Raw genomic sequence first — 27,220 nt, 5'->3', positions numbered from 1 at the left:
AACCATGGTGGGAACCTTAAGGTTGGGTAAGAGAGTATCTCAATAATTTGGGTCTTTTTCAACAATAATTTGCTCAGTACTGAGCCTCTTTTTTCACATTAAGACATAATGAAAACATACAAAATAAAAAAAATAAAAACTGAAATCATTTTCTTTTTTTAATGTTTTATGACCAGAAAGTGATCAAGTGAGTAAAAAAATAAAAAAAAGAAAACATGAATACAGACTATGTACACATGCTACATACTGACATGTTACCAAATTATCCTTCAGATAATTTTTACTTTAACTGGAAAAACAGACAAAATTATAACATATAAATTGCTGTACATGAGAAAATTTGAAAATATTAATTTCTGAGCAGAAGTAACAATAAAAATGTGCTTTTCCATCAAACTTGGAAAATTTGAACATATAGCCTGAATTTAAGTGTTTGATCGTTAATTTCCTGACATAGATGTTGAGTTTGTAGGCTTAAATAATCTAAACAAATTGTTAATATAACAAAAATTAGGTACAAAATTTACAATCTGTTTGCTGTTTTATGAAAATGCTGGTGTTGCATGTTGTCACAGTTTAGATTTAATGGAGGCTCAGCCTCTCGTTGAAATGTGTGTCAGTAGTTGTTCGTAAAGCAAGTCTTTGTTCTGTAGCGCCACACCTCAAGAATTGGAGGATGCTCCACTTGTGACTTCCTTTGACCTGTTATTTTTTATTTTTACTTCATGTATCCTCTATTGAGTGGAGAGCTGTCATACTTTATTTGCCAAACTGTGTCCCCTTTCCAAGTCTTAGCCAGTCCTTCCAAGGGGACTGAACTTTGTCCTGATTAGTGTCCGAGCTGCAGAAGGAAGAAGAGGACTGGTGCGACCAGCTGGAGATAATTTTGCTGGGTCTGCGGAAGAAGGACAGGCCATTTGAGGCAGGCTTCAGCTGGGGCTTTTCTGACTGCTGCTGTGACTTGAGCTGCTGGTTGATGACGATCTGGATGTCGTCCTGAAGAAAAGATGAGAAAAGGGTGAACAGGAAGTCTGGTTTCTAATGTCTTAAACACAAATATGGTCAAATAAATAAAATAAAATAAAGGCCAACGATGCAACCTACATGTATTTGTTTTATGTCTCTAGTTTTCTTATATACTGAGAATTAATGTCTAAGAACGAATTTGACTTTTTTTTAGACAGAAGATTCATATTTCAGGTCACTATTTTTAAAACACTCCTCAAGTTCCAGCAAGCTTTTGCAAACAAAGCAAAGCCGAACAGAGTTTGGGTTTGATATTTCATCTTAATAACATCAGTGTAACTAATATTCATGTGCAGATTTTTTAAAAGTCCTTTCCAGAACCTATTTTTTGATTGTCTCCATGAGCTAGTATCTGCAGAAAATGAACCAGTGTTTTGATCTAAACATTTTCTGCATCGTCCTCAAAGCTTGAGATCAGACTGGCAGATGGCTCCGCTTGGCAGCAGAGGACACCTGCTGCTCAAATCCTTTAAAACTGTTATTACTGACAAAGAAATGGCTGCATCTGCTCCTCATATCTAAGTTAGAACATCTTTGGTTCCATCAAAACATTAGAAATCTCCAAATGACATGGCAGGAAGTGTTATTTTTATCTTTATTTCTACAAAAAATAATCTATAATGCAGGAATTTTATAGAGCAGAGGATGGTGAAACAGATTTTAAGAGATGAAGAAGCTGCTGACCCACCTGCCAGGCCTCCAGCTCCTGTGACAGCTCCAGTTTACGATGGATAGCATCTAATAACTGGTTGTTTAAACTCATCATGTCATGTTTGCTCCTCAACAGCTCGTCTTCCATCAGGTTCTTCCTACACAAACAAATTAATTTAAGACATTTAAGACATGAATTCATATTGGAGTTTTTTTTTCATCACTTTTTAAAATGAAATCAAGAATACGAGTTAGCTACTTGGCAATAGCTTCGTCCCGGTCTCTAATGGCTTGTTGAACAAAATCCGTCTGATCTTGTATGTTCTGCAGCTTCTGCAACAGTTCAGCATTCTCCTCCTGCAGCTGGATGTTCTGCAGAAGGATTCAGAATAAATTAATTAACTTCCATGATACAGCACCAACCTATTTAATTGCTTATTTAAAGATGCAATATGTAAGAATGACATCATGTGGTCAAATTTGGGTACTGCAGCCCATTTTCTAAACAAGAAGTTACTATCTCACTCCAGTTCTATGAGTTTCATGGCTGTTGCCTGTTACTTGTCAGCGCCAGAAGATTCTAGATGACAAGCAAAGACGGGCCACAATATGTTGATAAGTAGATAAATGCATTATCATATCTGGTGTTAGCTCTCTTAGGCTTTTTACGGTAAGGAGCTAGGGATTGTACGAACTAGTCGACTAGTCGACTTCACTGCTCTGTAGTGACTTTTTATGCCTGTCATCGACTAGTCGCTGTCACGTGATAATGAGCGATACAGCAGGTGACGAGCTCCTGCACGTCGGGAGGCGGAGGCGACGCGCTGTGCCAGAGCGTCAGTACTGACACCCACGGTAAAACGGACATTTAACCAAATTGTGACGTTTACCCTCTTGCAATTTAACCTTCCCCTCACCCCCATCCTAACTTTAACCAGCTTGCACATGCAAAGCATGATGATTCTCTGATTGTTGACGCGTTCCAGACATCTGCGTCCTGAGCACGGCCACAGTAACATTATCAAATTAGGTGTCGCCACCTCAAAAACAAATTTAACACGCAATAGTTCATGTCGGCTTATTTCCTTTAATGTTTTCTGTCTTTTATTTGTGCCTGATGCGTTTCGCTGCTGTGGAGCGGGGCGTATCACTTGTTTTGTCCTCCGGTGACGCACCTAACTGATGTGGCCGGCGAGCAGCGAGCAGTCCGCTGTTTTTGCGGTCAATAGATCTTTTAGAACTGCAGTTCAAAGGTAACTCATAAGGTGAATATATCTGAACCCAGGTAGCAGTTTTTCTTTAGGATTGAGAGGAGATGCAGGAAGATAATAAACAAGACAGGACAGAAAAATAGTCAAATAAAAACTAGTAAGTTTTTGTACCTGGTGGTTGCAACAAACAGACACCATTGAAGGTAATCAGAAGTAAGGAACAGAAAATGAAATAATTATTTTAATGTTTAGAGCAGCAGGAACTCCGAGAGGCTGCAGGCGCATCAGTGAGTTTATGGCCACTGCGCAGGGGGAGGGGGGAGAGGGCTGAATCAGAGCAGTATAAATGCAGAAAAAACCGTTGTTAAAAGAGATGTGTTTAACTTTGAAAATGTGGGCGCAATGTTAATTGTCAAAAACTCCAGCCAACCAACCGACCGACAACCCCCCCCACCCACCCACCCACCCCCGCTTCAGGTGTATGACGTCATCGACGACTAGTCAAAATCGACTCGATTTTCATTGCTTGACTGTCGACTGTAAAAAAAATTAAGTCATGCAGCCCCTATAAGGAGCTGTTATTAAAATTATTACAGTAGTATGCCTCCAGCATTAGAAGAGTGTGGTTGTTTGCCAGTTGTTTGCTGTCTTACTGTTAGCATGCTGTTACAGTTCTGAATGACTCATTAAGAAAGTAAAACTCCTCAATTGACTCATTATTCACTTCACACACAGATTTCACTGTAATATAGAGTAATTGGTGATCGGAAAAGTAGCTTGAGATATTTCTAGAGCTTCTAATAAGTGCTTAATTTGTAAATCAAACGTTCCCGGAACGCAAATACTGATGTCAAACCAAAGTTCACTAAAGACAAAGCAGATGCTCCCTTTAGATCACCTGTAATTCGTACCCTGCGTATATAGCACAAGCTGGGAGCGTGAGTTGCCGGAACCTTGCAGACAGATGTGAACGGTCTTTTTAAAATAAGACAGTTCCCAGATCTTGTTCCGGCAAGATCTGGCTCAAATTAACCCCTGCTTCTTTAAACTCTAGCCTTCTTTACCCGATATTGGAGTGAAACAAAAGGATGCCGTGGCTTATAAGCCGGGCGTACACTGTACGACTTTTTCACTTTTTTGAGCCGATTTTCCACTCGTGCGAGAATCCACAAGATCGGGGCGAGTTTTGCGCTGAGCGTCGTGTAGTGTACAGGGGGTTATGAGAGGCGAATAACACCACGTGACCAGCTACCGATCAGCAACCGTGAGCTCGCACAGACTTCTGGAGTGTTTGATATTTTGCTCGTTCCTCGTGAGGGTTGAAGCGGCGCAGCGAGCGGCTGCGACCCAAAATGTACCAGCACCGCTCACGGCGCATGCGCAATCATGCATCAGCACTGCTCACCCGCTATTTCCCTAATAACTCACGTTGTTCGTTTTTATTTCTAAACATTTTTTTTACACACAGTGACAAGGATTGTCAAGAAAGCGTGTTTGTCGTGTTCATGTCAAATTAAAGTGATCACAAAACACAGATTTACTTTCTTTATTTCGTTTTCCTCATCCAAACCCCATAAATCCCTGTGTGTCCTCCTGCAGCACTCCCGAAGGACAACAGGCAAAACAAGACAAAAACGTCTGACGTGTTGTGTAAAAACTGCTATTTTTAGCATATTTTGTAGGTCTGATGTGTTGCTACCAGACGTAAAGTGTGAGGAGTCAGGTCGCATCCGAGAACTGGGTCGTGCAGTGTGAGCACATGACTCGTGAGGTCTGCCCTGCGAGGAAGTCGTACAGTTTGAGCTGAAGCTGAGTGCTACGAGTGGAAAAGTCGCACAGTGTACGCCCAGCTTAAGAAATCACTTCTGGGTCACTCTTGTTTACTGGCTTGGCTTTTTGCCTGTGGCTGTCAAATTACAAATGCCGGTGCTGCAGCGTTATCTCGGCACAGACTCGGCAAACTCGTATGCTTACAGATTGTAAACAAAGACTACGTCCACCTTTGTTCTTTTTTAAATGGAAGAAAACTAACAACCCCCCTCTGGCTGAGAAGGAAATCTTTTTCAATGTATCCTTCCTTCCAACATGATTGGTACATTAGACTGTTTTGTGATTATTTCATTATAAAATCCTTACATATTGCTCCTTTAACTTATAGATATACAGCAAGTTGTAAAACAAGCTTTTTCAAACATTTCTCCTGTTTCGAAATGCAACAAGTCACAGCAGCTGCAGCCTAGCTCTGATTTAATGACCCACTAAAGGCACTGTCCTTTGACAGACATGTTTGTTCATCACTGGGTTACCTGATCTCTCAGCTCCTGTGCGGCACTCAGATTCCCACAGTGATCGCTCGTCCCGTCGACAAAACCCAGATTCAACTCCTGGGACAGAGACATTCGCAAAGAGATCAGGTGTCGGCCGCACATGTGCAAAGGCAACAGTTTAAACAAAAATCTGCTATTCGTCTTCATGCATGGCACTCTGACGGTGGAAGAGGTGGGACTCGGTATTTAGTTACACAGATGAATGAATGTTCCTGCTCAGAATGGAATGCAGATTCCAGGAAAAACAACTGGACGACTGTGTTTGACCGTTAAAGGCAGGAATGGGATAGCAGTTCAGGTAAATCCAAACCGGGATTTAAGAGATGATTTGAGATTTTTTTAATCTCTGCTGCTTCCACGTCTAACAAGAAAGACTAAAACATTGCTTACTCTCCTTTAAGAATAGCTGACTCACTTTTGTTATCCACAGTCATTGCTGTTTCATAAAGTTGAAAGAGAGTAAAAATACACACACCTGTCTTTCAGGTCAAGCATGATTACATAAAACCTGCAGCGTCTGAGCAAACATCCGTGTAGTCACAGATTTGAAAACCAGAGTGAAACTTTTCTTTCTTTGTAATTTAAAAATAAACAAAGCTGCCTTTTGTTTCCACTTCCCGTGCCCCTCACCTGTGGACTGGATTCTCCTGCCAGATTCCGGGCCACTCCCTTCAGTCGGTGCAGCACGGCCTGCAGATCTTCCTGCTCATCCATGACCTCTGACTTCTCTGGGCTGTTCGGATCTCGAGTAAGAGGGAGGAGCAACCCCAGGATGGAACCCACTTCTTGTGTTATCTAAGTAAAGAAACGGAAACTTCACTTTATAATAAAGATTCAACTATTAAATCTTTTCTAGCAACAACAAAAAAAGCAAAACTAGTTTGTTGCTTTCATCGTTTTTGTTCAATAATTTCCAATTCCATAACAAAGATGCATAAAAACACTATATTCTCCTACTACTGTCACAGATGGTCTTCTGATTAACAGCAGGACTTGAGTGACATCACTATTATTGACTCAATGGGAGGTGACAGCATTACCTCATGACATTCATCTCATCTGACTCAACTAGTCCCACATGACTGTGCTGATTTGTAGATAAAGACAGCTGAATTAGCTCAATTTTCAGATTACAGATTAGTTGAAAGTTAGTCCTCTTGGGTGACTTACACACGCTGCTGCCGTCCTTTTAATGTTATGAAAACACCAAAACATCCTTTATGTTTCAGCCAAGACGAACAGGAAACACATCTCGTGTGTTCCATGTCCCACTTTCCTGTTGCTGAACACACACAGAGTGAGAGGACGTCCTCTCTCTCAGACATAATCACATCTGATCTCACATTTCTGAAGCTCCAATATTCACAATATTTGCCACCTTTTTTCTGGCGTCAAACACAAGTCACACTGTTGCCAGAGCTTGCACGAACTGTTCTGTCACCGTGTTCTTCTCTGCAGACAACATGGGAGTTTTGTTCTGGCGACATATACCCGACTTATGTCATTTTTTTCTAAATTCACCTTAAAACTGCACGTTTTTATTAAAAATGTGCCCAAACGATGCAGCACTGCAGACGGGACATCAAAAAGACTAACACTGTCTAACTTTAGAGCTCAAATCTAGTGAATGTATCTACACAGAATTATTTTATTGTCTTATTTTGGTGCAAACTCCTTCCTCTGAACCCTGATAAGAATGAGTTTGTTGTTCACCATCCCCATCATCAGGACTCTATCTGTCTCTTTATGAGGAATTCAGCTTGTTTTTGCAGACTCTGTGACATGCTGCGTAAAGGGGTTATTTACTGAGTCACTTAATGAAATTACAGGAGCAGCAATTAGATTCTTACCTTAACCCTCTCAGGCTCAAAATAAGTTTTGATAAAAGGACGAACAACTAACGCCGGGGACACACCGGCCGCGGAAGCGGTGCGAAGCGAATCGCTCACGAAATTCGGCCGCTGCTCGCCACTCCTCAGTTCAGATCAGACGCGCCCCAGTCGAGGCGTGCCTCGGCTCAGCTGTAGTTTTTCTTTTAACCACTTGGTGTCCTCCATTTCCTCTCTGCCTTTTCTCAGCTCTTTTCCTCTGTGTGTGTGTGTGTGTGTGCGTGCGTGCGTGCGTGCGTGCGTGCGTGTGTGTGTGTGTGTGTGAACCTATGGTATGAACCAGTTGTTTCTGCCAGTTAAATCTCTTGGAACCCGCTCCAATTCTGCAGCTGTATCCTAGAAGCTTATTCCGAAATGGGTATGTAAATAACCAGGTTTTTCGGGGGTCGTACAGCTCCTTGTGTTTCTCAACTTCCATAATTAATTTAAAGTCATCCATTTTAACTGCTTGCCTCAGACTTTCTGCCTCTCTGTCCTGTTTGCTCCGGAAAAAAAGACACCCAAAACCACACCCCCTTCACGTGGTCACACACGTTCGATATGTGTGTATGTGTGTTCGTGTGGTTTTTCTGCAGTGTGTGATTACGAACACATTTGACTATTGTGGAATTTTATTTTGAAATGCTTTATTTTGTTAAATTTACCAGCCTGCCTCTTATGTCTAGGTTTGACTTCCTGCCAGAATTGACACGATTCACCCACGGCTCGCGAAAAAATAGAGCAGACGCCGAAACGATCGCTGCACAGCGCGGGCTGGAGCGCCGGCACAAGGCGATTCGCGGCGCTTCGGCGGCCCATGTGGTCTATAGAATAGCTAAGTCCTTCAGGGGTACTTCTGAGTTACAAAATGCTCATGAAATACGGATGTGGAGTAACCTGATAGGTAGGTTTTAACGTTGCAAATCTGCAATGCCTGCCTACAGAGGGTTAAATTAGGCTTCTGATGAACCACCATTCTTTCAGCAACTCTAGTTAAACACAACCTAGGTGATTTTTTTTTTTTAGATTTAAAGACAAACTGAACAGGCTGCAACACAGTTTTACTTCACTTGAGTTCGGCAGTAAAACATCTGGACAGCCTGCATTTTAAAATGTTTAACCCTCCCACTGTCTTTATGGGTGGCCCTGCGAGGAAAGTTGACCATTGAGCAGGATTGATGGTTTATCCCTTGAGGTCCATGTGGCAGGGGTGAGGTGGTGCTCACTCTTGCCACGTGGACCTCAAGGGATAAACCATCAATCCTGCTCAATGGTCAACTTTCCTCGCGGGGTCACACCCATTAGGACAGTGGGAGGGTTGAACAAATGTCACTAGATTATTGTACTCTGTGAATGGTAAGTTGTATTTTAAAAATAAGTAAAAGTGTCACTTTTTGTTTTTTCCCAAATCCAATGATTTCCTGTAAAGTTACCTTTTCTGGGATTCAGAATTTTCTCTAAAAATTCTCAATCATGAAAGTCAAAAGAAAACACTCATAAAGGGGCGTTCAGAAGCTGCTGCTGCAGGTGAAAACAACAGAAATAAATCTTGATTTTTTTTATTTTAAAGTATATGAAACTTGTTTTAGCAACAAGTGTGACTCTTTAAAACATGCATTTCATATTTTTCCACACGTTTCTCATTTAAATCCACCAAACTCAGGTTAACCAAATATTTCAAAAATTTCTAGGAAAAATCATTATGGCCAACAAAAACATTTCAAGTGAATATTTCTGTTCTTATGTATTTTTTAATTTAAACGCTTATTTAAAATGTGTGTTCTGATGGTTGTAAACAGTCGGTCTACCTCCGCCCTGCTGACTCCCAGCTCTGCTGTCTCCAGCTCAGTGAGCAGGGAGGAGTCCAGGTGGCTCCTGGACTCCTGCAGAGAGACCTTCTCCTGCAGCTCCTCCACCTGAGCCTGCAGCTGCTGTGAGCGACCCTGTGCCAACTCCACCTCCTTCAATGCCTCATCTAGCTATAAAAAGAAAAACAACAGAGGAATTCATACATTTATAATCACAAATGTCTAAAGATAAGATAAACAGGTGTAACTGAATGAAATGACTGTTTACCCCTCTCCTCTGACACAGAACTAGTCTGCATGAGATATGGCCTCAAGGTCTCATGCATTTGCTTATAAACTGCTTCTTTTCAGCTCAACAGAAGAATGAACAATGGACTCTCTGCTTTTAATAAATCAAAGAACTCTATTTTAATAAAGCTAATCAAGCAAAGTGTTAGTCAATCAATAAGATGTGACCAATCTGTGAATTCAAAATATTAATTACTTATTATAATCCTATAGAATATAACAGTTAATATGACTTTAAATGTTTCCACTAGGACTGATCTCACGTAGCGTTAAAAGACATGACACATTGCTTTCACTGATCCAATCAGAATCTGCCAGATCTGACGGAGGCATGGTTTTGGTGGTGTTTGGTAAATCTGTCAACTTTTCGTTCGACCATAAACCAAAACATCCGAAGTATAAAACTATGCCCACGTCATCTTTAACGCCAGTTCAAAGCATTCTAGAGAAGTTGTCGGAGTGGCCAATCCGTAACTTTCCTCTTCAGCCAAAAGAAACAACGACAAGCTGGATAAAATCTGTTGCTGTTCCAACTGCTGCAACAGTTCCTTTCAGAATAAAAGCTGAACCATCAAGACCCAGGTTTGGGTCTCGCTAGACGGAAACAAAATTGTCGTGACCCGGAAATATCTCAAAGATTGGTCTGGTCGGCAACCGCTGCTTTTCCTACCGGCTTCGGTTCCAGAGAAGGTCAAGCTGGACCTCGACATTCCTGATCTAACAGGGACTTCCGCTAAGGGTATGTAGGCCGACAAATGGCGTAGAATGTGTTTATGAATCTCCTAATCAAAGCTTAGCGCGAATATATCACCTTCAGTTCAGGTGATGTCTTCGCGCTAAGCAGATTCTGATTGGATCAGTGAAAGCAATGTGTCATGTCTTTTAACGCTACGTGAGATCAGTCCTAGTGGAAACATTTAAAGTCATATTACTTGTTATATTCTATAGGATTATAATAAGTAATTAATATTTTGATTTCACAGATTGGTAACATCTTATTTATTGACTAACACTTTGCTTGATTAGCTTTATTAAAATAGAGTTCTTTGACTTATTAAAAGCAGAGAGTCCATTGTTCATTCTTCTGAGCTGAAAAGAAGCAGTTTATAAGCAAACGAGTGAGAACTTGAGGCCATATCTCATGCAGACTAGTCCTGTGTCAGAGGAGAGGGGGAAACAGTCATTTCATTCTGCTACACAGGAAATCTAGTTTATTCTGTTAGTGTGATTAAAAGGTGGCTCATGTGAAACCTCTGCAAACATTCAGCAGAAGAGAAATCCTGACGAACCAGATTCCAGCGTGACATGCAACTGAACACCAGAGGAATCCAGACTTGTGGGTTAAAAAGCAGGGATGAGGTGATTGTTTAGTTATTCTTTCAACAATCGAAACCTCAGCTTCCAGGCAGAGAGTGGAAAATTCCCTCGATGCTCACACAGTCACGTTTAAAGGGACTCTAAGGAAGTTTGAAGTTTTAATGCTCGCAATCGCCACTCAGGCCTCACGTGTAACTGCAGCTTCAAAAGTAAGCTTGTGCATGAGGTGCGCATGCTGTACGTGCACGCTCCTTAGCGAAAATAACAGCTAAGACAGTCCTGTGTGTGTGTGTGTGGGGGGGGGGGGGGGGGGAGGACAGAAGAACACAGCAAATTAATAAAAATAATGTGCCTCTGTCTCTGCAGCTGCACTTTCTTGTTGGCCGGCCGAATGTGCTGAAACAATGTCAATTTGCAGGAAATATCTAGAAGAAAGTTCTACAGAAAGTAGCTAAGGGTCCTCAGAAATGTAGCTAGGTTTGTCACTAGGTGTTAGGAACAGAGATAAAGTCGCTGAGTTGCCGCTGCCTCGCTCTCTGCTGCTAAATCTACTGATAGCAAATGCTATGGACTATGCCTGAGCGTGAACGTGCATGAAGGAGCCTGCTCGACCCGAGCAGCTCTCTTTTTCTGTGATTTTACAGAAAAACAGGCAATCACAGTAAAAATGCCAGGGCTCATTCTACAGGACCAGGGCATTGCAGGAGAATGTATGAAGAAGAAATTTATTATTTCTATACATGTTTTGACTGTCAAACTTCCTTACAGTCCCTTTAACGTGTTTTTACTAACATTGCTCACATTTACTGACTTTGATTTGGTGTACCTGTGTGTATCGTGTGTGCTTACCTGCTGGCTGTGCTGCTGTTTGAGTTGGTCGTGCAGATCTAAACGTGCCTGTAAAGAGGCCAAAGTCGCCCCGAGCTGGGCATTTTCCTGACACACACTCTCTAAATGTTTCTCCAGTGTCTGTTCCTTTTGGGTGAGTCGCAACACCTGGAGATCAAACACAGACCTTAGTGACTATTCAAAATCCATGCATGAAAAAGTGAATCAGACGTATTGAGGAGTAACTTCGTGTCCTCCTGTTTTCCAGTTATGTACAAAAATATTACCCATAAGCCTTTGCTGCTTTACTTCTGCAATAATGGATTTATTTGAAACCTTTTTTATTTGTAATCTGACTCATCTGGTTGGACAAAAACAGCAAAGAGGAAGGTGCTCGTTCTTTGTTTGCGCTGATATGCAAATGTGTTTCATCGTGATTGCATCAAGTCCAGGAGCGTATCAGTCACGAATGGGACCTCTCAGAAATGATATCTACTGAAGGCGAAGGTAAATAAAACAAAGAATAGGACTCGTTTAATGCTGATGCTCTCCAGTATTTTTCAGATTTAAAGCTTTAGCAAAGCAGTTAGCGTGTTAGATCTATTTCTAAATGTATTCGAATAGAAAATTCTTGAAGAAAATGTTCTATTTTGCTTTTTTCCAAATCATCACCTGCTGTTCAAAGGCAAAAGATGGGTTATCATGTTTATGTCTGTCAGTTTGACAGAAAATGTCTCAAGACCCACTAGATGGATGACTGACTAACATATAGAGTCTACATGGTTAAACCTCTTTAGCTAACACTATGGCCATCAAACAGCAATAGTTTCACCATCTCCTTTAAGCCCCATGAGATGTCTAAGCTGCAGATGTTCCACACCTGCTTATGTTTATGTTTATGTATTTATCAGACGCTTTTATCCAAAGTGACTTACAATTTAAAACCTATAGGGCATGTTGTGATCTGTGGGGGAAACCCGAGTACCCGGAGGAAACCCACGAATGCATGGGGAGAACACGCAACTCCACGCAGAAAGGCTGCAGCTGAGCCGAGGTTCGAACGTGCAACCTTCGTGCTGCGAGGCAACAGTGCTAACCACTGCGCCACCATGCAGCCCATGCTTAGACTCTATCAAAACCTGGATGGCTGGGAGCTTTCTACAGCTGAATGAATATGACTGGGATCCTCATCTGTGCCCCAGACAAGCTGGTTCCCAAAGTCAGAGACTCTCTTGGTCAGCTTTCTTCTCACACCAAATCACCTGTCAGGAATCTTAGTGTGACCTTTGACCCAGCTCTCACCCTGGATTCTCATGTCAGTTCTCTTGTTCGTTCTTGCTTCTTCCATCCCAAAAACATTGCTGAGTCCCATTCTGTCCCACACCTTCATCTCCTCACACCTATAGACTACTGCAACTCGCTTTTAACTTGTCTGCGCAAAACCTCCCTCAACCGTCTGCAGGTGGTTCAGAATGCCCGTGCCCAGCTTCTGACCAAATTTTTCTATTCTTCCCCATTTAAAAAAGAAATATTTTTACTTTGCTTAATTCTTTGCGTTGATTTTGTTGAAACATCAGCTCAAGAGATTTTTCCTTTAAAATATTTGTTGCATATCATTGTTGATTCATTATTTAGATTATCACACCAATGATAAGACCAAAAACAAACAAGCAGCTGATCAAACACATCATCTTTTAATTCCCTGAAAGGCAGCATAAATGGAGCAGTATGTCTCTGTAAGTGTGATTACATAACATTTTAACTTCAGCAGGATTACCAGTTAGAAAAAACCTAATCATGATGAAGTTTGACCTCTCCGGTAGTTACCTGCTCTCTCATGGCACTGATCAGCTCCTCGTCCTGCTGTCGATTTGGACTTCCTTTGTGTTGAAGCTCCTGTTTCAGAGCCTGCAGCTCACTGGACATGGCTCTCTCCATCTCTTTTGCCTTCAAGTGCACACAAGAGAGGAAAACAAAGAAAATGGGTTAAAAAGTGATTTAATTAAACAAAAACCTACAGAAAATTTACCAAAACACTCAAAGAAAAATGCAAAACCTACACAAAAAGTAAATATATAAGTTTTTGTTTGCTTCTGTCTGAGAGGCAAACTCATTCTAAAAGATTTAAAAATTAAACCAAAACTAAGTGATCATAGAAAAGCCACGGGTACCCCCTCCCCCACTCTGATCCAATGACCCAGTCCAGAACCCCTGATTACCCTCAGTGGTCTGGCAGGCCCCTGTCAGCTCCCATCACCACCCCATAATACCAGATGAAAGGCTGGCCTCTGCAGCAGATGGAGCTGAGAGCTTCTTGGTCCTGTTGGTGACATCTTCATGCCACTTTAGACATCCATGGAGCAGAGGCTAAAACAGTGCCCATCGTGAGGTTAAGTTTGCTAGCTTGGGTCTGAATGAGGCTACACAGGGAGTGAGGTGGGCCAGGGGACTGAAATAAGAGGAATGCATGTGTGATGAGAGTAAAGCGGACACCGATGGACAAAAACAAAACATTGCACGCAGACAAAGTGTGTAGAAGAACGAAGGGGCTAATTGTCATCATTACTGCTGCTTCTGTGAACAAACATGGGCCTCTTGTAGAACAGAGACCGCTTTGAGAATCAGCAAACCATGGAAGGAGGGCGCTTCTTTTATTAAAAAAAAACAAAGGCTGAACTGATATATTCTTCATTTAAGGGCCTCTACCAAGCTTTGAGCCATCATCAGAGCAAACATACAGAGTTATCTACGATCCAGATCCCCACAGGGAACATCCAGAGTAGTTGTCTCTCAACTGGGATGCATAGATGTCTGGATATGAGGAGCAACATCAAAGGGAGAATATTACAGATCTATATCTCTGCAATGCATCGTCTCTTCTGCTTTTGTCTGTGAGAGTGGTGATGCTGACAGAGAGCACAGAGGTCATGGAGCCTTGTCTGAATTGAAGCTTCTCCTTTTCTAATAATGGTAATCCACAGAGAGGGATTCATCACAGCTGTCCAATAATGCAGCACAAAACCACAGCCAGCAACCAGGACCAGAAAGCGCCAGAGGTGAAGAGGTCAAACATCGCTGAAACACTATAGACAAAATGAATAAAGTTATAGCAACATAAATTTGAATTTTCCTCCTTTAATCTTGTGCTAAACATTTTGTTTTTATGGAAACTACAAAAACTTTACACTGCACACAAAAAATTGGACTTGGAACATGTACACATGTAACCAAATATCCTTCCCGACACCATCTTGTTTTCAGGAATAAAAAAAAAATCTAGTGCAGGGGTAGGCAACCCTGGTCCTAGAGAGCTGCAGTCCTGCATGTTTGCCAGCCATGTCTAAATTTGCAGCTTCTAACTGGCTGAACACACCTGATCCAGGTAATCAACATCGTTGTTGTTCCTGATGTTGATTACCTGGATCAGGGTTAGGGTTAGGGTTAGATAGTTGGAAAACAAGCAGGACTGCAGCTCTCTTGGACCAGGGTTGCCTAGTCCTGATCTAGTGCATTGTAAAACACAATCAGGCATGCTAGGCCTGTAGGAGGCAGTAGTTCCCCAAATCAGCGACATCTTTTGGGATTGGGCCATCCTTCGCCAGTCAGAAATACTTTCTTCTTCTGTGGTCTTTCACATGCTGCAGTAACTGAGCTTGAAAAAACAAGTGAGTGTAAAAACAGTTTGCACGTGTGACATCAGTGACATTGCATAACCTAAAACCTCGGTTATTTACATTTACAACCAAATGCTGACAACGGAGAGTTCGCAAATCTTTGAAATAATTGCTTTAGGTGCCGTATATCTTCAATTTTGGGTGGAAGACAGACACATTTGTTTTGTCAGATACCCATCTATGTGTGTACTGGTTCTACGTTTATAGGATGCATCAATATAGTTAAAACCATCTAGAGTGAATCGAGAACCTTTTTACTCCAAGACACAAGCTAGCTTGTTTTTGTGCAACAACAGAGCTAACGATGGACATTTTCTTCCAAACCACTTGCAGAGGAGGTTTTCTGGGAAGCGTTGAAGTGATAAATGTTGTAGCGTTCCAGCAGAATAAGAGCATAAGCATGAGAAACAGCTTTCCGCTTCTGGTAGGTAACAAGATGGCGCCTGTGCTTGGCTTAGCCGCAGTCACCGGTCACTTTTTCAAACTTTTCTCCACTAACCTCCTCTTTTCCACCTTGCTCCTGTCTGCGATCCTCTTCAGTAGTGTCCCTGCTACCATCCCCTATGATCGCCAGACTCTTTTGTCCTTCCGTTCGTTCACGATTGCCCAAGATGCACCGAGGATTTACCTCCCTGTTTGTTTATCTGAGTGGCGCACTGGCCCGGAGCCAAATGACGATTCCAACCAGGGCATCACCAGCTATGTTTATTCGGTCCCGGGAAAACGTCGGAGGAAAAGAGGGAAACAAGCAGGAATCGAGGTGAGAATAAGACTTCTCTTGTTCTCTTCTCTTGTTTATCTAGTAAACATCGGCGTGATCTTCTAGCTTCTTGTCCTTTGTTTGGCGACTAAAGTGCCACTTCCGCATTCCCGCCAGGCCACGTTGCGGCGCGGTTTCTCCGTCCAAGTTTTTAAGGTTGGTTTATCCTCATTCTTCAGTGGCTTCTCCTCCTGTTCCCTCCATAAGTGGTTTTTATAAACACCGTGGATCTAACCCAGCTAATTTACGTCCACAATATCCAGCTGTTTCTGTAGTTTCTGAATGCTCCACCTCACTCAACATGGCTCTATTAAATACCCGCTCTGTTAACAAGTCCTTCCTGCTCAGTGATCTAATTCTCTCTAAAATCCTGGATTTTCTGTTCCTGACTGAAGTTTGCTGGCAAACATCTGATTATTCTGGTCTAATTGAACTCTGCCAGAGTGATTATTCTTTTCTTAGCCAGCCCCGGGGTTCTGGCCGTGGTGGAGGCCTAGCTGTTGTTTTCAGAGACCATCTTCCATGTAGCTCTACAACCGCTAGTCACTTTGCTTCCTTTGAACTGCAGCTTATTAAAGTCGAGCGTAAGGACCCGTTCTATTGTGCTGTGTCTATCGTCCACCTGGTCCAAACAGTTCTTTCCTTCAGGAGTTTAGTGACTTTCTATCCTCCACTGTGAAGCTGTCCAGACTGGTGATTGTTGGTGACTTTAACATCCACGTTGATGATCCCTCTGACCACTTTGCCATGAATTTCTCCAGCCTTATGGACTCCTTCAGCTTTACCCAGCATGTTTCTGGCCCCACACACACTGGGGGCACACTCTAGACCTTGTTTTTACCCTGAGTCTAAATGCTGACAGTGTTTGTCCTGAGGACGTTTATATTTCAGATCACCATTGCATTTTCTTTAACTTGTCAGTTTCTGCGTCCCCACCTCCTGCTCGCCGTATGGTTAGTTCTCGTTTTCTTAATGAGCGCACAACTAGAGTTTTTTCTGCTGCTTTTGATTCACTCTGTTCTTCTGATAACGACCCAGATTACTTAACTTCTCACCCCGGCTTTCCACAGGAGCCGTCAGCAGCACGTTACTGCAGCAGCACGTCATATCTGCTGATAGGAACTTCTGTGGTCAACAGAACCTTTTCCACTGGAGCCGTCAGCAGGCATCAGCAAAGCGAGTCGGCCTGCTCAGGAGCAGCATGTCGCGGCCTTTAGGCGCCGGTTCTATTTTCTACGCGCGACGCCTCTGAAGCGGGTCAATTTCGACATTTTTGGGGAAGGAAAGACAGGAAATCGTACGCAGAAATGGAGAGAAGCTCCCGAGATTTTCAGAATAAAGAAACGTACTGCCTTCCGGTTGCTTTACTTTTAAAAGAAGTTACTAACTGCGGCCCCGTGAGAAGTTATCACCTAGCTAGCGGTCTCCTTTGTTTTTCAGGTCCGTATTGGCGATTATAAAACGGACAGAACATAAAACACAAACCTTTTGGAGCCGACTTCGTGCTCGGTCGGTGACAGCTGCTCCCCTGCTGCTTCGTGTCTCGTGGGAAGGGCCAAGCAGCAGCTTACGCGAGCAAGACGTGCTGCTGCAGTAACGTGCTGCTGACGGCTCCTGTGGAAACCCGGGGTCAGTTTAACGAGCACTGCCTCTCAATCAAATCAAATCAAAGATACGAGAGCAGCCATGTACGGCGCTCAGTCACTGTAGCCACAGGTGGGAGGGAGATCTTGGGAGGAGCGCTGAGCACATTGACTCCTGCAGGTTGATGACCTCGCCAGGCTGAAGTCCACCAATCCGAAGGCGGGGCGGGGGGGGGGGGGGGGTCGGGTTTTCACAGCATCTGTCTGCATGCCTTCGTGGGGGTTTGTTCATAGCATCTTGAATGCTGCTATGGCGTCAGATTCGGATAACAAGACTGTTTGGGTCAGGCTGAGATAATTATCCTCTCTACCTTCAGTCTTTAAACTGATCATTCAAGTCCTCCAGTGAAGCCAATTTGGTTTATAATCTTGTCCATACCGTCCGGTGACCCTCTCCGAGATGACATCCATTTTGCGCACTAATACCGGTATCGCAGCTAGAACATTGTCCAGCTTACGATTCGCCTCAAGTAGCGTCCCAGTCTGTGAGGTCTCCACACGGACAGTGCTTTCCGTGGGTGCGGGTCGCCCTCCAATCGCTCCCGCCTTCCCAAATTTCCAGAAAACCAGATATCCTCCCACTCCAATCAGAAGAAATCCAGAGATCATCAGGCCAAACATCCACACGTCTTCGACGTCCTCAATGGACAGCTGGGAGAGGCATACGATCTTCCACTCCTTCCAGGAATCGAGCATATACCCCACCGGGTGTGTCCCTTGCGGGCAAGTGGGAGCCCCCTGATCCGTTCTCATCGTTGAAAAAATCTTATCAATCGCATTGAATTACCAATTTATCAAATCCATTGTTAAAAAATAGGGGGTTTCAGAAGAAATGCAGAGACACGCTCTGAGGGCAGACAGGACAAAGAGCCTTGGGGAAAAAAAAGTTAAGGGAGCAAAAAGAGAAGCGTCTGTACTCTGTGAGTGCCAGAAGAGAAAGGTGCTTTCTCTTCATTGTCCATTCTGGACAACATCTGTCCTTTCAGAACCAGATCAGTTCCTACAGTGAACCCTACTCCCTGGTTTAATGACAGCCTTCACAGCCTAAAGCACCAATGCAGAAAAACTGAGCGTTTGTGGAAGAAAACCCATCTCCACGTCCATCTGCTGCACCTAAAGGATCTTCTGACATCCTTTAACTCTGCAGTCAGAGATGCTAGGGTTTCCTATTTTTCCAACCTGGTGCCCCAGAGCAAAGGGAACCCCCAAGATGCTGTTTAACACCATCAACTGTATTGTCTCCCCTGCCTCTCCTACAGCCTCCATCCACTCTGTTGCAGACGGTGAAAACTTTCTGTCTTTCTTTGTGGACAAAGTCAATAAGGTTAGATCTAGCATCTCTCCTTCAGCTTTATTGTTGCCTTTCCCGAATCCAACCAGGCCCATAATCCTAGACAGCTTTGCTCCCGTTTCTTTGCCTGAGTTAACCAATCAAGTTAACTCTATGAAGACCTCTGCATGCCCCCTTGACATCTTACCCTCATCTTTTTATAAAAGTGCTTTTCAGTCCATCGGTCCCAGAGTGATGCAGGGGACTGTTCTGTTCTGGTCCTGCTGGACCTGACTGCAGCCTTTGACACTGTTGACCATGACCTGCTACTGGAGAGGCTGAGAGACTGGGTAGACCTATCAGGAACTGCTCTGGAGCGGTTCTCCTCTTATCTTTCTGGGTGCTCCTTTTCTGTGGCCGTCTCCAAGTTTAGGTCCTCCACCACCTCCCTGGTGTCCCACAAGGTTCTGTGTTGGGGCCTCTGCTTTTCCTCCTCTATCTACTTCCTCTTCAGCACATCCTGAGCTACTTCAAAGGAATCTCCTACCATCTTTATGCAGACGACATCCAACAGAACATCTCCTTTAAGCCCCATGAGAAGTCTAAGCTGCAGCTGTTACACACCTGCTTAGACTCTGTCAAAGCCTGGATGGCTGGGAGCTTTCTTCGGATTTCTTCTCACACCAAACCTTCCGTCAGGAATCTTGGCGTGTCCTTTGACCCAGCTCTCACCCTGGATTCTCATGTCAGTTCTCTTGTTCGCTCTTCCTTCTTCCATCTCAGGAACATTGCTAAGCTGAGTCCCATTCTGTCCCGCTCTGAACTTGAGACAGTTATCCACACTTTCATGTCCTCACGCTTAGACTACTGTAACTCTCTTTTCACATGTCCTGAGCAAAACCTCCCTGAACCGTCTACAGGTGGTTCAGAATGCCTGTGCTCGGCTTCTGACCATGTCCTCCAAACATACCCACATCACCCCTCTTCTCCTCCAGCTTCATTGGCTGCCAGTCAACTTCAGGGTTCATTTCAAGATCCTGGTTCTGGTCTATAGGGCCTTACATGGACAAGCACCATCTTACATTGGTGATCTTCTTAGTCCCTACACCCCCTGCAGATCCCTGAGGTCCAGTGATCAAAGACTACTGATTGTGCAGCGCACCAGGCTAAAGACCAAAGGTGACAGATCATTTGCTGCTGTGGCCCCCAGACTCTGGAACTCTCTCCCCCTGAGCCTGAGATCAGTGGACTCAGTGGACTCCTTTAAAAAGCAAACTCACCATGTTCAAGCTGGCTTTGGTGTGACCTTTGTCACCCTCTTCTTTTCTGCTCTCCCTACCTATTCCACCTTCCTCAGGATCCACTGATTTCCCTCTTTCCTATTCACTCTTTCTCCCTCTTTCTTTACATTTTTAATCACAATTGTCTATTTTTTGCTCATTTTAAATATGTTTTTAACCATTTTCTAAATTCTTTTTTATATTTTTACATTTTTTGTTTTTGTGAAGTGCCTCGTGATTTTATCTTGAGAGGCGCTATAGAAATGATATTTTCTTCTACTTCATTTTTCATGAGGAATTCCAGCTAAGCTCCAAAAATACACTCCTGTTCCAGTCTGGGAATTCTTATCAAGAATTGTTGTTTACGGTTCCTTTTCCAACACACTGATAATGTTTCCCAGGAGTTCGACTCGATCAGGAAACATTTTTTAATCTCCCTTTTAACAATCTCAGGCTCAAAATAAGTTTTGATAAAAGGACGAAAAACTAAGTCCTTCAGGGGTACTTCTCAGTTAAAAATGCTCATGAAATACATACATGGCAGTAGGTAGGTTTTAACGTTGCAAATCTGCAACGCCTGCCTTCAGAGGGTTAAAATTTCACATCCACCAACCACGACTCAGCAAACTTTCCTGGATTGGGCTATTTAGTACTCGTGGCAACTGTCCAAAATTTTTGAATTTGATAGATTTGTGATAAAACATTTATAATCACTGCTCAGCCATAATATTATGACCAGTGATAATGCAACATAGAGCTGGAAAGTCTTTTTTGTTTTTTCACAAAGAAATCAGCCTCCACATTAGAACAGCATTCTGTTCCAGACACTCGTGGGCCTTCATTCATCAATTCTTTGTAGAAACTTTCCTATACTCCTTCCTACAAATTCAATTTATAAAGTTCGTACAAACGGCCAAAATCCTGACTCATCAAACATGTGCTGCAGGCCACTCGTGCATGTCCCTCCTCAACGCCTGCCTCCAGAGGATTAAAAAGAAAAATCATTACAGTTGATGTTTTTCCTTTTTCAAATCCTGCTGGGAAACATTTCTAATGATTGAGTTTGGAAATTATTCAGGCATTATTAAATAAGCTGTGAGCTGTCAGCTGATTGTAGAGAAATGCATTTTATTACGTGATCAAAGTAAAATAACCAGATGGACACCATTCATACACACACCCTGGTATTCCAACAGCTGATTGTTAAAGTTTGGCTTCTGTTTATACAACTGCTGCTAAATCATGTGACAGTCTGCTCCACATTTATTTATGCTTTTGTTTTCAGCCTCTTCCAGGAATCAGCTGGTATGATTTACGGTGAATTTCTCTTTAGCTTCTGTCCGTAAACTCCAGATTCTTTCTAATTCTCTCCTCTAGATTCCCATCACACTTTTCCAATCTACCACACGTCCTTGTAATTAAATAAATATTATTGATCAAAAGTCAGTCATGGGTTTTCTAAGGATTTTTAAGCATTTCTTTGGGCTCGGCTGCTTTTTTTTCCTGCCCTTGTACCGGACCATGACAGGACACACAAATAAGAAGAAGTGACAGGACAATTCATCCTTCAGCTGATCATTTACTGTATGTGAAGTTTTCAGCTGATAGATCCCTTTGATGTGGTCGTGTTTGGAACAGTCTTCAGGCAACAAAAAGTCTAAAGATTTTATTTATTTAGGCCCTCAAAGCCTAAGTAATAACGAACAATTATATAAATATTAAAAACATGTTATTGGGCAATTGTACGGTATTAAATCAGTAATAAAGCTATAATTGACATTTAGGTCCTACAGTACTTAAATTTCCCACAAGGAGGCAAACGTCCAGTACAGAACTCAATGGAGAAGATATTAGAGGAATGTACTAATCCTGTTAAAGAGAAAGAGGTCTAAGACGTTTAGAAACATGCATCAAATATGACACATATTGTTCCTGTGAAGTTCAGACATGTTTGAAACCTGAATTATTCATAGATTAGAGTCAAACCTGGCTTTTATGTAGGGTGATTTCATTTTTTGTCATTGTCATTCGTTCTCATTTTTATTGATTTTATAATTGCGTGATGTAATGTTGTTTTTATCCTAACTTGCTAATTATTATGGTTTTATGATTTTAGTTATGCTGTCTTGCTATGTTATCTTGTGTGCTTGTACAGCACTTTGGGTTGCGGAAGCAATAATAAGTGTGCTTTAGAAATAAACGTGACCTTGACCTAGAGTTGCAAGGCCAAAAAAGAAAATGACAACCTTCAGGAATTTAACAGTGTTAGGTTTAAAAAAACAGTATGGATTAAGGCAACTTCAAAGGACTACCACAAGATAGACGATGACGAGTTCCAACATCTTGTTGGGACTTTTTCTGATTTCTTAAAGCAGAAATCTGGAGCTCTTTTCTCAGAGTGCACCATCTAGAGGTGGAAACATGCATGGCATCTATAGCCCCTCCCCTTACTCCGCGATTACGGCTGGAAGCAACGCCTCTCATTGGTGAACATGTGTCTCTAGACAGCATCTGGGATAAAACGTGTTGTTTTACAGTTATTCCACATTATGGTGTTTATTATATTTTACAGTCACCAGCTCTGCATCTGTCTAGGAAATTCAGCAAACATGCATGCCCACTCTGGATTGCTGCTTTAAGTATTCTATCGTTCCAGTAAAAAGACAATCTTAGACCTGCAGTGAGGAAGTTTAACTTTGTTTCCTGCATTTTTCTTTAGCATAAATAAACTGCACGTTCCTCGGTACATCACAGACTGATACTCACACGAACAGCCAGGACTCACGTCACAGGGTAGAGGAGCCAAAGAACCAACAACCTTCACCACATCTAGTAACGAAACGTCAAAGACGTGAAGCTTCTCCTGTCTCTGAAGACGCTTTCACTCTCTTTTCTGACTTTCTCCAGCCACACTGAGTCCAGCTGTAGCCATGTTTGACTCTAGACACGCAAATAAGACACTTCCTCCGCTTTGGAGCTCAAACACAAGTTTTATCTAAATTGCCTTTTTCCTGAGCTCAAAGGGAGCCAGCTCACTCCTTCAGCAGTGGGAAAAGACATTCCTTATTCTGTGAACCTTGACTTATGGGAGGGTTAAAGTGCTGCTTGGATTCACTTTTAACTTTTTGAGCTGCGGGTTCATTCTTTCTGATTTCAAAATGAGAACGCCTCTGTCCGCTGTGGGAATCAGTCAGGTGTGACACAACATGTCAGTAATGTAGCGTTAGGAAGGTCACGCCACATTTTCTCAAGTTGGAAAATTACTCAAGGTCTTCCAGCTGAGAGATCCAGACAGCTCCTCCATGTTTACTGATAAGCAGCTGTAAAGCACGTCACCGGATTGAGTGTCATCCCGGTGAAAGGCCTTTTCTCAGAATAAAACACTGAGAACCATAAACGCATCAGATGACCTAAACCCTTACGTCAAGCACGTTTCAGGTTAAACATTCACTTGATGCATATAACTAAAAGCTTTTAATGTTCTCTTCAAGGGCTGTGGTTAATGAAAAGTGACATATGTGATTAGTCTGCCCTTTTTTTTAAATAATTAATAGCATTTGAGAAGTTTAGAAGGATTTTACCAGCAGCTTTCTTATTTTTTTTCCTCTTTGCTGTATCCAAAATCAAATCATTCACTTCTTTTCTTATTTGCATGTTATTTTCATCATCCTCCATCAGGCCAGCACCCATCAGTTTCCAAATAACACAGCAGCACAACATCAAACATCACTTTTTTCTCTCTAATTTAATTTAAAATAATGTTTTTTTAAAGAACTTAAAGGCGTTGAACACTTGTTTAATAAGTACATTTGCAGTGGTCTCTTGTAGGAATTAATTCCTTGTACGTCGTACTCAGGGGACAGAACACCAGTGCACTATTTCCATGAGCTACCTACATCACAGCTGAGTTTCAGAAGGCAGGCTTTGGACTCTGATTTCCTGATATTTGGACATCTCACCTAAGATTGGATAACAGTAACGCGACTCTACCACTAACTTGCACAACTGATGTTTTATCTCCACAAATAACACAAACCTGGAGGAGCTTTTGCTGTGTGGTGAAGTTGCTAAAGCCGTTAGCTTCTACTAGTCTCTGCTGTGTCCTGGACGTTAAACCAACGACAGCCTTCCCCGTCGTGAGTCGAGATAGGTGAGTTCATGAATGTTAAGTGACAGTGTGATGTAGAACTGTCAGGATTTTCAGATCCTAGCATCTCACCATCTATATCAGAAGCTAATGCGGGAGATAGGCGTAGGAGACTAGTTTCATGTTCAGCCTGCATGAAAAACTCAGAGTGACCCATTATAATCAGAAATAATCATTAAAAATAGTTTTTCAGTGTGTTACACATTTAATGGTGGGGTTACTTTGAGGTAATCACCAGAATGGCTCTAGTTTAGACTCGAGAACATCTGAACAGATCAGATTACAGCCCAACTTATCAGCTCAGACCCAAACAGCCTGCAGCCCAGAACCAACAGGTGTTCAGTTACCTGTTCCAGCCACGAGGCTTGCATAGGGTGACATTAAACTCCCAACTGTACCATTAAAAACGTTTAGGACTCACGGAGTGAAGCTCCTCCCTGAGAAGCCGAGATTGTTCGCCGTGCTCCAACTGGACTCGACTTTTGTCCCGTTCTGCCTCGCCAAGTGCCCAGGTCAGTTGCTCCATTTGGGCAACCAGGTCCCTCACATCCCTCTCCAGGTCTCCCACCTGGCTCTCCCACTGGGACTGGGAGCCCTCCAGCTTCAGTCGCAGATCATGCCGGTCCTGCTCCAGTTCCTGGACACAGGCGGAAAGGATTCAGTTAACAGATGTACAAAACAAGTAAAACACACAAGTTAGTCAACTAAGCTAATGAAGTCTGTTTTAAATGTTGTAAATCACCAGAAGCCATTTAAGTAACTTTGAGTCCATGTTTTTTATTGATTGGAACATCTATATTTGCATATTATATACATATTTTGACATTTAAGTTGATTTTAGTCACTAAGTCTAAGAGCTCTGCAAAATGTTGCTGGTCCAAATCTGATTAAACATGAGAGTTTTCTGCAAACACATTCAATCCTGATCCAATCTGTTGACTGTTAGTGTTTCAAATAAGATTCAAAACCTTTCATTTTCAGTGCACAAACCTATACAGAACTGTTGTTAAGTGGTATTCAAAACAGAAGAGAATCTGCAGTGAAAAGCTGAAGGAGAAATCCCATTTTACTTTGAAAGGATAAAAAGTTGTTATTCTGTCAGTCAAAACTCCTCCAGTGTGCACCTGTGTGAAACTAAAACAGTAATTAGGAGACCACCTGGGTCAGGAAAGAGGTGAAATTCAGAGAATCATCACCAACTGGACCAGAAATTTGTGTTACACAAGCTTAGACCAGGTCGGTGGTTTATTTCGTTACCTGTGCATTAATCCTACCAGAGAAACATGTTTGTTTGAGTTAGAAGTATTTATTAAGTCATCAAAACAAACAAACAAAAAAAAACCTGCAGATCAAAAAGAAAAAATATCTTGTTAAAAATGTTTTATCTTCATTGGAATGTTTGTAGGATAAGTTGGATGTACTAAATGGTGAAATTTTATCAAATGTGTTTCTTCCATCCTGCACTAACAAAAGAGGCTACAACATTTGCGGTCATCTCTATAAAGTGTACTTCACTGGATGCATGAGGGTTCCTGTTAAACTGGTGGTTGCAAAGGGATACAGATTAAAGTGATAAATGATGAAATTAAAAGCAACATTTTGTCACATCTAGCTTCTCACAAGTCAAAATGTCAAAAACTTTTAACCCCATTTAATCTTAAAAATCACATAAACAATAGTAATAATAATAATAATAATAATGTTAATTAAAAAGTATAACTCTGACATTAGGCAGAGAATCTCTTTGGCATGCTTTTATTTTGATAGGGAGCATTGTCTCAGTAAATATTTTGTTTAAATAGTTTAAATATTTAAATGTAACACGTGAATTTAGATTTGATACCATTTAGATGTATTTTATATATTCAGATTTGGTTCTAAATATTCATTTTTGTAGAGCTAGACGCTGTTTTTGACCATTACCTTTCACAAGCGGAGCCCCATATGTTGCCTTGTTCTGAGATTTAGGACATTTTTATAAAGAAACTATCGATCTGGTCTGATTTATGATCTTTTCACGCATTTTTTTCCCCCTCTAAGCAGCAGGAAATTCAACCGGAGCTGTTTACGATATGAATATTGTCCGTAGGCCCGAAACCGCCAACTTTAAACAAACTTTAAGCAGCCCATCAGCAAAGCGCTCACTGATTGTACCAAATTACGTCCCTCTGTCTGATTTTAAACCACTTTAAACTAAATTAAGCAGCTTTCTCACCTCCAGCTTGCTCGCGTACTGCTCATGGATCTTCTCTTTCTGCTCCTTCAGTTGTCGGTTTTCCAGGAGCAACGCGTTTCCCAGCTGCGCTGCCAAAATAACCTCTTCCTCCTTTTGTTTCAGCGCAGCCAGGAGTTCACTGGGGTCCTGGTAATCTGTTATTTCCTCCGTTCCATAGTCAAAGTAGAAATCCTCCTCCAGGTTCATTTTCTTGGAGGTGAAGCTCCATCCATCCAGTCGATCCATCACTAGCTCAGAGACGCTGCACAGACGCGGTGCCATTCATTACACCTGACCGCGTCAGGATGAGAGCGAGGCTAGTAGGCTGCATGGGCTCCAGTGGGAGGAGTCTTCGGTCACCTGAACAGCAACCTGCTCAGCCACCTGCAGTCACCTGTCTGCATCCGGAAAATGCCAGCGCTGCGTCAGCTCAGTTTCAGTCGTCACCAAAATGTCTGATGTCTCTTCTCGCCAATTCAACCGAGTTACGTTTGTTTCTATAAGCCAGTTGACAAGAAAAAGTCCCACAATAAATAGCAAGTCATCTCAGGTCCATCTGTCTCCAGTAATTTTGATAAAATGAGAGGTTTTAAAATACTGTTTGGTGAGATTTACCCTACAAGAAGGAACTGAATCAAATAAAATCTTTAAATTATCACTTTTAACAAAGAACTACTAAATTAGGGGTGCAGTCCACTCATTGTTTGATATTCACTTCAATAGGATGCTCGGCATTGGCTTCTTTGTTTAAACCAGTTATCAAAATTGTCTCTGACGCATATATGCGGGTTCCTCCCTTAATAAAAAAAAGTAAGAAAAACTAAAAAAATATATAATTTTTCCTATCAAGCCTGTTATCTGTGCAAAATGACAATAACATCAATTGAAATTAGTCAATAGGAAAAAT

The 27,220-nt window shown here is 42.2% G+C and overlaps 1 protein-coding gene across 1 annotated transcript; it reads right to left on the bottom strand.

The window, feature by feature from the left end:
• Positions 1-145: 145 nt before the first annotated feature.
• si:ch211-235m3.5 (BICD family-like cargo adapter 1) lies at positions 146-26,708 on the bottom strand. The gene is made up of 10 exons (XM_015951581.3): positions 26,314-26,708; positions 24,520-24,735; positions 13,152-13,271; positions 11,346-11,492; positions 8,892-9,062; positions 5,846-6,010; positions 5,195-5,272; positions 1,937-2,049; positions 1,715-1,835; positions 146-996 (listed from the first exon to the last, which is right to left on the bottom strand). The coding sequence occupies exons 1-10, from the start codon at positions 26,593-26,595 to the stop codon at positions 760-762; spliced, it is 1,650 nt and encodes a 549-aa protein (XP_015807067.1). The 5' UTR covers positions 26,596-26,708; the 3' UTR covers positions 146-759.
• Between the last annotated feature and the right edge of the window lie 512 nt (positions 26,709-27,220).

The sequence above is a fragment of the Nothobranchius furzeri genome, chromosome 13, assembly GCF_043380555.1.
Source record: "Nothobranchius furzeri strain GRZ-AD chromosome 13, NfurGRZ-RIMD1, whole genome shotgun sequence".
Taxonomy (NCBI): domain Eukaryota; kingdom Metazoa; phylum Chordata; class Actinopteri; order Cyprinodontiformes; family Nothobranchiidae; genus Nothobranchius; species Nothobranchius furzeri.
This window is presented reverse-complemented; position numbering and strand designations above follow the sequence as displayed.

Coding starts and splice junctions, on each gene's coding strand:
- si:ch211-235m3.5 (XM_015951581.3), bottom strand. CDS start 26,595: ATGGCACCGCGTCTGTGCAGCGTCTCTGAGCTAGTGATGGATCGACTG. Junction 11,493..13,151: donor TCAGTGCCATGAGAGAGCAG/GTAACTACCGGA, acceptor TTTGATCTCCAG/GTGTTGCGACTCACCCAAAA. Junction 9,063..11,345: donor AACAGCAGCACAGCCAGCAG/GTAAGCACACAC, acceptor TTCTTTTTATAG/CTAGATGAGGCATTGAAGGA.